This window comes from Gobius niger, assembly GCF_951799975.1.
Source record: "Gobius niger genome assembly, chromosome: 7".
In the NCBI taxonomy this organism is placed as follows: Eukaryota; Metazoa; Chordata; class Actinopteri; order Gobiiformes; family Gobiidae; genus Gobius; species Gobius niger.
In genome coordinates, this window is record NC_136858.1 from 17368056 (window position 1) to 17382201 (window position 14146).

The following is a 14146-nucleotide window of genomic DNA, read 5'->3' on the forward strand; positions in this document are numbered from 1 at the left end:
AGTCTTGTACCCTCTCACACAGAAGTTAATTCAAATATAATTCATTGGAAAGTGATGACAGAAACAAGGCGAGATGACGGAGTGGACCATGATAGCCTTGACCTGAGACCTGTTTTTTGAATGATTTGAATCCTCTGTTTTCTGTCTAAATTCTAAGTTCTAAGATTTGGCCTTCTGTAAGTATCAAACTATTCTTGTTTACTCTGGTTTCATTTTTACGACCATTTTAACTCATGAACGTTGTTAACCTGTTTGTTTGCATTGCTGGTTTGAATTGGAATGTGAGTTGCACTTATTGACACAGGTAGTTCTGTTTCAATGGCACATCAATGACCATCTTTGTGGTATGTGCCTTCATGGTAATATGTTGGCAGACTGGACATTGTGCCAACTGTCTGGCCGGTTAGGTTGATGGTGAACAGCGGATGGTGATGGCAGGGGAACAAGAGGGATGTTTTACACCACAATAATGACACTGTTGTTCCGAGGTATCCCAACCCCGTTTGTGTGCCTTTTTGTCTCCTCGTTTGTTCGTCCATCTTTCCCATGGTCCATCTCTTTCTCTGATATTACATTGTTCTACTTTGCTTTCATCCACAACCTCGGCTTTGTGCTCGGCAACGCTTTGTTCCCATTTTTTGCCCATTTCTCTGTGTGTTTCTGGAGCTCAGACCCAGCCTCATTAGCAGGATGTTTTCTCTGCTTGTTGAAAGCTGGGAGAGGCGTGGTCTCACTTCCCAATATGTGTGCTTATAGCTGTCAAACACATTGTTTATTTGTTTGTTTGTTTGTTTCTCCTCTAGTTCCCACCCTGCTTACAGCTCATTGGCCTCTCCTCTGTCACTCTCACACACTCAGTTAAGTCCACATACACACCTCAGTCAAGCCAGTCAATCAGTAAGTCAGTGAGCCAGTGCTGGGTGCCTGCTCAGTTGTGTTCTAGTTTCCAGTAAGCTGATCCCGCCGGGCCGAGGCTTGAGGGGAGACTTCCTTTTCTGGAGGGGACCTGATGCATCGCGTTAATGATCCGCTGTGCCCCTTTGCGCGCACTCTGCCAGTTTCTCTTCACTGGACCGTCACCGGAGCGGCACGAGCCACACAGAGCTGAAGAGCCCGGACTCCATCAGCACTCTCTGCTCTCCCATTAGCAGCAGCGTTTCACACTTCCCCGTGTGACACACCCATTCACTTTCCTCCTTGTTCTTTTGTCTTCAATCTTCATTGTCCAGGTAGGCGGCTCCACACTAACTACACTCCACTCCGGACCACTCTCATCTGTCTGCGTTGTTATCCATCGGAACATCCTTTCACTACAAGCGCTTTCCCCCCCTCAGCACCCGGTCCACACCCTGCCTCCACAGAGCGAAAAGGCAGCAAGTGGGAGTGGACCTGGGGCGAGCGCGTTTGCAACTCCGCGCGCGTGTGTTTGTGAGCGTGGAGAAGAAGAGGAGGAGGAGGAGGAGGAGGAGGGGGAGGCAGAGAGCATCAGCACAGTCCTCCTGCCGTCTCTCATGGAACAAGCCTTGACTTCGGCGCTCCTAAATGGACCTCTCCGTGGCACCTCTCCCCCGGCGAAAGACAGCCACCCCGCTCCACAGGCTCCTACATGCTGGATATTATTAAGAAAGTGAGACGCGAGAGAGGAGGAACTATAGGGGAGAGCTCTGAACATGAGTGAAGAAGCCAAGGAGAGATCAAGTGCTGGGAAAGCAACCCATCGAAAGAAGAAAGGGAAAAAGGTACAGTGTGCTGTCTTTGTCAAGTTGCTTTTCCTTTAGTCGTAGTTGGCGGATGATTGATTGATTCGAAAGTGCAAAGCTGTTTCCGGCGGGGTAGTAAATGGGTGAGGTCCAAAAGCTCCACAGCGCGATTGAGGTGTGTGTTGTTTGTATTGACTTGCCATTAGTTTGAGCAAGCAGCATTTGTCGTCATAGATTTTTTGATTTACGTGTTTTAAAAAAAAACGCCTTTCTCTTTTTTTTTTTCTTTTCTTTACCAGACAATGTGTGACAAGCTGTATGTTTTTCGTGGACATATTTCAGGTCACGCTTTGAAATATTTGTCTCACCTGGAATGCTTGTGCACGTCCGCCAGCCAGAAGTCATTGTGCTGGCTGCGCTGTGACTGGTCCGGCTGGTTGTTTGACTCCAGGTGATTGGCCGAGGGAGCGCTGGTATGTAAAGAAGGAAGAGAGTGTGTGACGGGAGGCGTAGGGCTGTCCTCAGGGGTTAGGGTGGGGGCAACAGAATGCACGCACCGCTCAAGCATCTGTTGTACTGTCAGGCTGTACATACGTTACATTTATGCAACACCCTTCCTGTTGTTATGTATCCAGGTAGTTATTAAGGCTTTTTAATGTGCGCCTCTGACAGCCCACAGACATGTTATAACTTATGAAGAGGAATACCGTGCTTGCACAGGTTGCTGTTTGTTTTCGAGCGCATATTTATAGCTAGTCATATACAATTTGGCACGGGTTCCTTCTGTGAGGAACCAGTTGGATTTGTTTCAGTAACTCAACATGCTATTATTTTAGGGGCCTGTTTTTGGATTTGTATCTTTTTGGAAGCATGTTAATGTAAACAGTTTTCTTAATCATTTGAGCTCTGACATGACTCAAGCTACAGTGGGCTTGACACAAACACATAATATATTGGCAGGGATAGAGCTTAATGTCACATTGTGGGGTTTTGTCCTCATGGAGCAAATAAAACAAGTTGTACACGATATTCTCAGTGGGATTGAGTAGCCATTTTTGTTTGTGTCACAGCTGTATAATCATAAAAAGAAATAAATGAAATCCAGAATAGCCCCAGTCTTTTTATCGAAAAGGGTTTACTTTCCTTACATGCCCCTCCTGAAATGTAAACCTGGGCCAATTTCCACCACAATCCGGTCATCATCATGTACATGTTTTAGTGGTCGGGTAGAATGTTGCAGTCGGAGCAGACGTGGGAAAATCACGGCCAGCATGGCCTGAGAATAGAGCTGGGCGATATGGACCAAAAGTAATATCCCGATATATTTATGTTGTATATCGAAATACGACATATACATCCCGATATTTTTTCTGCAATGTGAGAGCTGTGAAATGAAATATTAAAGGGACTAGATGCAAGTGTGTCATTTTTATACTCACTACTGCCTCCTCAGGTCTTACGCATAACTGCAGGTTCTATATTAAGGAATAGGCCACCGTTTTTACATACTGAGATATGTTCTTACCTTAGCTTTGACGAGTTCTTTAGGACCTGTCTGGTCTTCCCACGTGCCTTCAATCACGTAAACACAGCGCAGACGGCGCTAGCATTTAGCCTCTCCCTCTCTCCACTATAGCTCCGAAACTGGTCAAGATAGAAGCTACCAAGCTCTTCCACGTTTTCCCTATTTAAATATAGTTACGTGAAGTGTTACACTACAAAGTATAATTACACAAAATTAAACAATGTGAATTTTCTAAGCGGATAAAAGGGGGAACTATATTGTAAGGTGTAATAATACCAGGAGTAGTTCGAAATCCGTGCAGTAATCTTCACTTCACTGCGCAGTAATCTTCACTTCACTGCGCAGTAATCTTCACTTTACTGCGCAGTAATCTTTACTTTACTGTGCGGATGCCAAATTACTCCTGGTATTATTACGCCTTACAATAGAGTGCCCCCTTTTATCCGCTTAGAAAATCCACATTGTTTAATTTTGTATAATTATACTTTGTAGTGTAACACTTCACATAACCATATTTAAATAGGGAAAATGTGGAAGAGCTTGGTAGCTTCTATCTTGACCAGTTTTGAGCCGTCTGAGCTGTGTTTACGTGACTGAAGGCACGGGGAAAGACCAGACAGGTCCTAAAGAACTCGGCAAAGCTAAGGTAAGAACATATCTCAGTATGTAAAAACGGTGGCCTATTCCTTTAAGCTCGTGCATGACGGCACTTCGGAACCGAAGTAACAACAATAGGACATTGCTGGAACATGTAGGGGGAGGAAAATACATAATTTAAATTTTTTTTACCCTGTGTAGTCCCTTTAAGTCAAAGCCAAATATGAGTATTTTGATTGAAAACTCACATTAAATGTAAACATAAACACTTTATAACAAAGCTCCGTAAGGTGCGCATTTAAAGAAAAACAAAATCTTAACTAAAAATAGCCTATAAGTATTACAGCGCAAATTTGAACTATATCGATATATTCAATATGGTCTAATTCCGAATCTCATTTAAAAATATATCGATATATCTTAAATATCGATATATCGCTCAGCCTTACCTGAGAATCCCTGTTCGCTGTGAGGCTAGAACGCTAACCACGGCGAGATTATTTGGGTGATTCATAGTTTTGACCAACCCACGCAACATATTCGGATGGAATTGCAGCAGCAGTATGAAAAGTTGTCGATGGTTTGTGCGTTATCTGTAAAAAGCAGCCTCTCTCCGACACAAGCTCCCAGCTGCCACCATGAAACAGACAAGAGTATCGCGAAAATCATGCATTTTATTCCTGCATGTTGTGTACGCCGTTGAGAGAAATGTGCGTGGGCCCGTACACGTGCGGCTGCTTCATAACTATGCCAGATGTGTTAATGATTGTGTCCATGGCAACAGTTTGAGTACAGAGTGAGAGATGCGAGGGCAGGGGCTTGGAGGAGGGGTGGTGGACTTGTGAACTTGGTGGCCGGCAGCACGCAAATATATTTTTCATGAAGCAGCTGCTGTGACGGGAGAAGCTCAAGGATACAATCAGGCATCTTCTGACTCAAGGTCCCAGACTGATGGAGATTATGACAGGCCTCGTAAATCAGCACCAAACCAAATGTTGTGATTGCGTCTCGCTGTGTATTCATCCATGTGTCTTGTGTGGAAACATGCAACTTGGGTGTCTGTTTATTTATGTCACATAGGCTTTATCAATGAGTTACTGTGAAGAAGATAGTACTGTGTTCAGTCTGTGCATTTGTGTAGTTCAAGGTAAAGTTGTGTTTACTGCTCTCATCTTAGATAAGCATATGGAATTGTGTGATGTCTGCTAAGCGACTTCTTCAACAAATGAAAGACACACTTGAAAGCACTTACAGTCTGATAAATCAAAATAGAGTCCAAATGAACCTGTTTTGGATGTTTATAAAGCTTACATAAGTGTTCCAAGGGTTGTTTAGATGCAGCCAGCACTAGACGCTGTAAAGCCGACAGAAAGGTGACGGGAATCTAAGCCAGGCTCTGGTGTTAACTTGATAATTAAAGTAAATTGAAACGTAGTTCGTGAAACCACTACGTGATGAAAAAGAATATTCTGTTAAAGATGACTTGCCCCTTCTTTGCAATATAGCTTAGCACAACAACAACAACAACAACAACATGATTGTGCTTTGGTTATCAATCTATTATTGATAAAATTGTCTTTAAAATGATCTGACAAAAATCTGAGATCTGCTGGATGTTTACATTTTGATGTCAGTCATAGTTTATCAGAACGAAGCGCAGCACTCCTGTTTGTATAGTTTTGTCAGGCTCTACACGGTGATGTGTGAAGACAGCTGTGCAACGTGGCATCACTGAAAACACTGAGAGTCAGTGGTAAACACAAAAGCGCCTGTGCCGCGCGCTCTGGAGCAGTGCACCTCTCCCTGTACATTATTCTCTCCATCTCTTCAGTGGCTGCTGGATGTGTGCCTTCTTTGTGGTGATGCCTCCTTGTCTTGTTCCTAATGAGAGTCAGTCAGCCAGGCAGCAGCACCCGGGCAACTCTGCTTTTTGTCGCGGATGGAAAGCCCCATGTCTGGAGGACTGGTGAAATAAGCTGTTCTGTGACAGTGCCTTCAAAGAGAAATGGCACGTCACATCCCCAGATAACAGCAGGGCACTGGCCAATGTGCTGATGGAAGATGTCAGTGTAAGTGTAAGTGTGTGTGTATGTGTGTGTGCAAGACACAGCCAGCAGACGAGTGCTGCTTTTGTTTCTCAGATTAGGCTAATGGACTTGGCACACTCCAAATCCTTAAGAGGGCTCGCTTTAAGCTTTATGGACTCTCTTCCATGCATTAGGGGCCATACTGCTCCAAATATTCTGCTGTTTGTCTTTAACAGTCTATAAACATGAACTGTACTATTTAGCATCACTTCTGCATACAAAAAATAAAGTTTCAGTCCTTTTTCATCTTGCCGGCCTGTGTTTTATTGTCAGTGCAATTTGTAGACAGTGGAGTGGGCTAATCTTTTGCACTGGACCGAGTACATTAAACATTAATGATGATTGAACTATTTAGTGCATTCACTCATAAGACATGACACACCATTATTGTTGTGGGCAGTATTCATGGTGTTCAGTTGAATAGATTTCGTGTCCCTTTTGTATGTGATAACAGGTATTATCTGTAAATGTGTTGTATGATAGTGTGATGCGTTTTTTGTCAATTTGAGAAAGTGAAAGATTACATAAATGTTGGAAGCTGATGCCTTACATAAAGGACAGCACGCGTCTGGAGCCATGTGCTGTATCAGTGGAGCTGTGGAGGTGTTTAAAGTGCACATGGACTTGTATAAATGTATGCATGTTTTTTTTTTTGTGTGGGTGCGTCTATTCCTGCCGGTTCTTTGGGTGGGTGTCACAGCTGTGCGCCCCCGGGAGAGGGCATTGGGATCAGCTCGTCAGGGGCCCATCACTCTCACATGAGATAACTCCGAGATGACGGGATGGCAAGAGTTAGAGTAGACTACCCCTCGACCTGCTTTTTCTTCAGTGGATGGACGCGAGAAATCTTTCATTTCAATATGTCTTTATTTATAAATACCTTTTCAATCCAGCCTCCAGATTTAGAGTCGCCTTTATAAGTAACAAGGCTCTTGAACTTGCTGTAATCAACAAGGGCACGCCACTGCTCAATCTATTTCTTTTTCAAGCACTTCTCTTCTCCCTCTCAAGCTGTCAACACAAGCAAGTAATTCACAGAAATGCCTTGGAGTTTTTATGTCCGAGAGTGAATCAATAGCTGCGAGAGCACAGTGCAATTTAAAATGAGTTTCTGTGTTTATGAAACGCCAGCCTGCCACTATCAGGTTGTTATCTGCTGTGTTTATCCCATAAACAACCGTGACACTGTATCTGTAATTAAACAGGGGTCAGCCTGCTCCACCATCCTTGGACGCAAGTCTCTCTGAATGGAGCCTTTCTACAATGTAAAGACGTGAAATGCTCAAAAGACTCATCGCTTAGTGAAGATTTTAGGGAAAGCTAATTTAATCTGTGGCGTCATGTTATTTCCCCACATTTCGCTCAGTCTCAGGAGCCTCTCCTGATTCCCACTGTTCTTTGTGGATGGCTCCATCGGTTTCTCCCCTGTGTGTTCTTCTTCTTTCATACAAGTCAGTTTGAAACACTAGAGTCAAAATACAGAGCTGCACTGTCAGATTTAGAAACCTCTTTTATCCAGTTTGGGATCCTTCAAAAGCTCTCCTGGCTCGGTGTCACCATGGCAACCATGAAATGCAACAGAGCAGGATAACAAAAGCTTTTGTTTTACACTAACAGCAAAAAGAGTGGGACAGTGTTGCCTGTGTTGTCTGACCGCCTTGTGACCGTACAGTTTTCTCACCTTGTGTCACAACCACTAAAGCGCAATTTTACGCCAGACCTTTCGTATTTATGCAAACCAGCAAACTAACTGTAACGTTTGCCTGCAGAAATGAATAAAACCTTGAAATAATAATGTATGAAACACAGTTGTGAGGCTGAATTGACAGATAACGCGCAATTTCCTGATAATTTCTCACCCGACCTTTGGTGCAAATGAACTTCCTGCTCATTTTCATGGCAAGCCGTTATCTGTCACAACCCGTATAAGGCTATGAAATCTAATTCATTCTCATGGACCGCCTTTGTTATGCCACTGTCTTTGTCTTTCTCCTTTATTATTACCATTTTACCATAACTTTGTTGACCACCTCAACCTTTTGTCATCTTTAGGAAGAAAAAAGTCAATGTTTAAACCATGAACTCACTTTTTTATCTGCGATTTTTTTTAATCATATTCTTTATTTCTTTTTCTGGAGATCGATATCAAATCCAGCACAGTCATGAGCCACCTTTTTGTCTGCCTTATTCATGGTTTTCCTGTCAGGCTGAGGCTGAGGCTGACGGGGCAGGGGGAAGCCCACTCTTGGGGATGTGTGGGCGGGGGTTCTGATGAGGGTCATGCCAAACTCACCTCTATCTCAAACCCCGTTCATGGCTGACAGCATCCTAATGAGGATCCAAAGGCAGCATCACCTGGCCCAGAAGAGAATGAGTGAGTAAAACATGGTGTGGAGAATGATGGATGAGAGACAGACTTGGGCAAACGCATTATTTAGAGAGAGTGAAGCAGAGAGGAGGAGTGCAGGTTAACCCACAGGGAACTGGGAGATGTTAAGTAAGAGGAAAGAGTAGCTTTAAAAGCGCTGTATAGAAGGCAGGAGGAGTGTGGTGGACTATCTAAATGTATGCAAGTGAACACGCTCACATACGTACACCTATAAAAAACCTTAGAGGTATGCATGAGATCCACATGCCCCGAGGCTTCTGTGACAGCGCTGATCCCAGCGTAGTTTTTCTATCACAGTATTAGATAACTCCCACAAATGATCTCTCGGCTGCTCAGCTGAAAACATGACATTTGTCTAGATTCAGCGGGAACAGAAAATGGTCACCTCATTTCTTTCCCAGCCAAGAAGTCTGACAGGGAATCTGTGATTTTGTGAGTTTCACTGTAGATCCAGCAGATAAAATATGTCTCTTTGTGGCTGTGACCCCAACATTTAGGCTTTAAACTAATACTGTTTGACAGTGTTGGCAACAATGGCCATAGATTTCAACATTAAATCATTTGATCTTCTTATTAATGCTAGTATTGGCCCATGTTTGTTTTGCAGTTGTAATTATGAATTTTCCATCAAAGTGAAAACATGCCAATCTTGTGGCTATGTGCCTGTCCTGAAAATAAGCTAAACTGGTTATTTGTTAATGTGGTTTGTTGTTGTCTACATTTCCAACGATTATCTCTACTGTCTTTACAAAGTGACTCATAGTTGAGTTATGCAACTGTTCATTTAAGATGCCGATAGGAAGCTGTCTCAGTTTAGAAAAACAGAGCAAACTAGTTGCCATGTTTTGTGGAGTAAAAGGTGGATTCCAGGACTTTAATGTGAATGCTGTGTACTGGACTCTCAGTGTGAAAATAGCCGTGCCTGGGGCCCAGCGGTGGCATGGGGGATGGCCCTGTGTGGTATCTGTCACCTCAGATGTACGATCCGCTTCAGTGTGCCCTGGTGAGCAGACTGGTGAGCTCGTGTTCACGGGGCTCTACTGCAGCGCACTGTGACAACGGCCAGCTGTGAGGGTGTGAGTTACTAATGAGATGCCCTCTGGACCTTTGGGCGTGCATTTATAGGACACTTACACCAGATCAAAGACAGATGATCATGTGATTAGCCCTAATGCCAAACACCATAACTGTAAGCCACTCATGCTCCATTCACAAATTAATCTGCTTTGGTTTGCGTGTGACAGTGTAAGGAGGATACCATTTCTCATTAACGCAATGGAGATGATTTACTTTCGCCCGAGACATTGCTGCAACATAAATCTTAGTCTCCACAAAGTTGAAAAGCGATACATGATTTAACTCGGCTGTCAATGTAATCACAGTAATCACAGATCAGAAGAGAATTCATACTGGACATCAAACATCTTGTAATCTCAGTGCACTTGCAATAAAGTGAATGCTCCAAAGTAATACATGTGCTCAGTTTGTTGATCTAGATCGGGGTGCCCAAAGTGGGGCGCGCTGGCCAGATTTGGCTCTCCAAGCGGTCTGATCTGGCTTCGAGAACAACACTGTTTATTGTGAGCACGCTTATCTAAACCTTTCTTGCAGATGCAGCCCAAGTCGTGGGATGAAACTGGATCGCTTGCGCCGCTGCCACTGGAGGAGGTTAGCATGAGTAGGTAGAAATTGAAGTCTAGGTGGGCTTGAATGGAGAGCCTGTGGGGAAGGATGATGTGCTGGTGTGAAGGCAGCAGCTGGGGGAGCGCGGCGGCCCAGGGATGAGCACTGTAAAAAGGAAAGCGTGGTCCTCACCCACTTGTGTCATGAATAAATCACTGCTCAGATCCCGCTTCGCCCTGTGCTGTCTTGCCTGGCGCAGCCCAGTCCTTATCTGCCAGCTGCCGCACTCGCCATACTTTATAATTGCTCCGTCTATCATCAATTATCTAATACAACTACAGTCAACCGCCTCTAGCACACGCACGGGAAACACTTCAATGATTCACATGCAACAGAGAGAGACCAATGTAACTGAAGGAGCCAGGAGAGCGCTATTGAATATTTTAGTATATTACTGCTCTAAATACCTCTATATCACTTCCTCCTCAAGTGCAGTCCAAATGCAGATTCAGTTGGATAAAATCATCAGGCCCAAAGAGGGAAGGGCCCATTTGTGAGATGAAGGGCTCGCGCCGTACGTAACAGCCGTGTCACAGTCTGTAATGAACTTGTAAGGGGACAAAGGCAAGCTATTTCCTCCCTTGGTGTCATTAAACAACGCAGACATCCATTTCAGCCGAGACGGACGGAGAGAAATTGAGAAGTTCACCAAAGGCTGGTGATTTATAATGGCGTTTACCTTGGTCAGCACATCCTGTGTTCTTTTTTGTATCCTTGGGTAAACTGAAGCATTGTTAGAATCCAGTCGAACTCATGATCAAAGAATGGCTGAAACATGTATCAAATCAAAGGGTTCCCCTATTTTAGAAACAGACTGTCTTCATGGGATCAATAAAGCTGTTTTCTGGACTTCTTAGTCCAGCTGTCAAAATGCATATGGAGGATCGAGAGCCCTGCGTTATTTTGGCCAGTCTCTTGGTTGTTTGCAGATTTGAATAATTTTGAGATGATTTCATCCATACTTTTGTAATGCATTTCAGTGAAGAGTGTTTTTTCCTGGTTTCCTCTTCTTGATGTTGGCCTGGTGGCACTTGGAAGCTCAAACATTGTATTGAGTTGGTACTTCGTATGAAAGTTTTTTTTTTACACTATCGCCTGGCCATCCAGACGCCCCTCCTTTCTGTTCAAAAGAAGAACCGTCTGGACAGCTGCTCAAGCCAATCATTTCCCGATTTTGCCAATATTAGACCATTCATGCACCAAGAGTGGTCGGGAGTGTGGGAGTTCATCCACCAAGAGATGGAAGTCACTGCCACTCTTCCAAAACATTAAAGATGGCACCGTGGCTGATACACGGTTTTCTTCTGCTCTTTCGTCTGTTTTAAATCATTTTATATTAAATCAATATAAAATCCCTAAAACCGGATCAAGAAAAAGTGTTGGAAAATGGAAATCTCATTAATCTCTTGTTGTTAAAGGATGTAGTAACATATACTTTGTAGCACATGAGTTGCAGTGTAGTGACGATAAATATTGACCCAAAAAATCTATTGTTTTTCTGTCGATATCGTAATTATCGTGACAGGCCTAGGGATTTCCCAGTCTTAAGCCTATTCTATCTTTTCTATATTACTTTTGTTTGTGAATCTGAACCACTGCATTGTTTATATTCTGTTTAGGAGGGGCAGAATATTCGCCCATGGACCCAAAGGTGTGACCCCAGCTCCTGTCAATGCATAATTCAGTCCTTGGGCAGGACACTTAATGCCTTGCCTCCAGTGTCTGTGCACACTGGTGTATGAGTCATAAAAGTGCTTTTTAATGAACATGCTGTACCATTCTAGGCTGATGTTAAGAAACGAAACCTTTAGTAATTTTAGTTGAAAGGATGACAGGATGACACACTCATCACTGTTTTTTTTTTTTTTTTTTGGCGAGGGTTATTTCTGTCATAGTGGCAAGTGCTAAAAGCCAAGTGCTCAGTAAAACATTAGATGAAGACAGCATTAGTATTGACCCTCCATGGGTCTGTGATTGGCTAATGCGTGCAGAGTTGTGGCCGACACAAAGGAGACGAAAGCTAATCGTGACTTCAGCTCAAATTCATAAATCAGGACTGATCGAGGCTTTTAACACAAGCAACAGCTTTCGTCATTTCATGGCTTAGAAATATGTAATGCTCAAATCTTTGATGATAATTCCTATTGAGGACAAAAAACAAAAAACAAGTAGCCTACTTTAATTTGTACAGGGACTGAATGCAGCCAGAACTCAACACATGAGTAGTCTATATCAACTATGGCGCAACCCTGTTTATAGCCTTTTAATGTGCAATTATAGAAAGCACAATTAATAAATGTACTGATTTTGTTTTAGTAAGAAGTAGGGCGTTTAATTAATTGATTTAAATCACATAATAATGACATGTGACATGTGTCAGTCATGTTAATTAAAAAAGTACATGGGGTTTAATTCTTAAAGGTGCATTATGCAACTTTTTATGTGTTAAAAAAAAGTTTATATTTGTGCGTATTTGACCTCGTAGTGACCCAGCGACTGTATGAGTGGTCAGCATGGCGCCTTTACTTTCCTGGTCTCGAGGATGCTCCAAGATTAGTTGTTTGGAAGGTTTTAACTGCTGACCAGAAAACCTACAAGAAAACCTACAAAAGAATTTATCCTGGAGCGTTGTAGAGACCACCGAGAATGCCAGTAAAGTGCTGTCCACTCATACAGCCGCTGGGTCAAATACAAGGTCAAATACCCCCCCCCCCCCCCCCCCCCCCCCCACATAAAAGGTTGCGTAATGCACCTTTAATGTAAATATTCCTTTTTAACTAATGCACCAACTTAGATTTTGTTTCTATTATTTACAGCATTAGTTATTTTGAGAATATCTTCCATATGACCATATCCAAGTAAAATTTGTACTGTGTGATATCCTTAACTGAATCAAAAATCAATCAAATTGAATCGAATCGGGCCCTTGTGAAGTGAATCGAATCAAATCGATTTGGGAGATCCAAATCGATACCCAACCTTTGTCAGAAGCAATGTATTTTCATCACTGTGAGATTGGACTGTTACTGTGACTTTTCTGTTCCTCTTGCTCTAAAAACCTGAAGCTAAAGATTCCTCCTTTAGGCATTAGCATCACTCCTGACCTGCTTCTATCCTCACACCATTCTCTGTCTCCACATTATTTGCTTAATGTGAGCACTCATTTTCTCACCGCTGCCTCAGAGTGACAGGAGAATGTGTGAAAACCTACAGAAGGGTGAGTTTTCGACGGAAGAGGCCTCACATGCAGCTCACATACACATCAACGCTGTCTTAACATCAAAGCTCCCGTCATCTTCTGCCCGCCGACGAGCAAGATCACTGGGCAAGTGCGATAAAGGAGTAACACAGACGGATCGAGACAGCAGACAGGGTTACAATATTTAAGCACACAAAAATGTCTTGGATACAATTGGAACATGCTGGTATTGTCTACATTGATGCAAGCTTTCACCTTTGGCACAGCTAGGGCTGCTAAGTGAGAACTCGCTAACAACGCCCCTGGAGGGAAAGTGCATTTGTGCTCATGTATACAAATGAAGTGATGTCCAAAGTTGAAATGACAAGAAGGCATTTTAGATTTGGATAAAGAGTAGGACTTGTATCGGTACCTGACTTTATTTCTGTAGCCTTGATTTTAGTCAGTGTTATTGTCAATAGTTCAACATTAAAGCAGAACTAAGTAACTCATGCCCCTAGAGGCCATAAGTGCAACTGCAGGTGTCGTAGCTTGTGGTTCTTTGCTCATTAATTGTCCGTGAGATTAAATACTACGCTGACAGAAAAGACAAAGGGAGAGAGGTAAATTGTATATCCAATTACACAATGGAGAAAATTTTGTTCACTCAAACGTAAATACAGTTTAAGTGGCACTAGCCCGCAGTTAGCTTTGCTCGTTAGCCTGTTAGCTTCTTAGTGATTCCATTAGTGTGTATTGGTGGTTCCAACCCGATGGCAGGGAAGCTGCCATTGTGATTTTTGCGCTAGAGACACCAGCGGGAGATGAAAGACCCCACAATTACTCCATTAAGACTTGTATTACCTCCAGAGGGACTACGAAAAGTTATTTTAAAGCAATAAGCTTTAAAAATCGCTTTACTCACAGACCACTGGTGCAAAACAACTACAACAACATTAGTTAACACAGCGTTGACAACAATATTAG

The 14146-nt window shown here is 43.1% G+C and overlaps 1 protein-coding gene across 1 annotated transcript in view; it reads left to right on the forward strand.

The window, feature by feature from the left end:
• Positions 1-902: 902 nt before the first annotated feature.
• LOC306965303 (ankyrin-3-like) overlaps positions 903-14146 on the forward strand; it is a gene marked incomplete at its 3' end in the record, with an annotated part of 96108 nt that continues 82864 nt past the window's right edge. Inside the window, exon 1 of the mRNA XM_079559619.1 lies at positions 903-1739. Coding sequence (XP_079415745.1) covers positions 1671-1739 — 69 coding nt within the window. The 5' untranslated portion in view covers positions 903-1670. The remainder of the gene's footprint in view (positions 1740-14146) is intronic.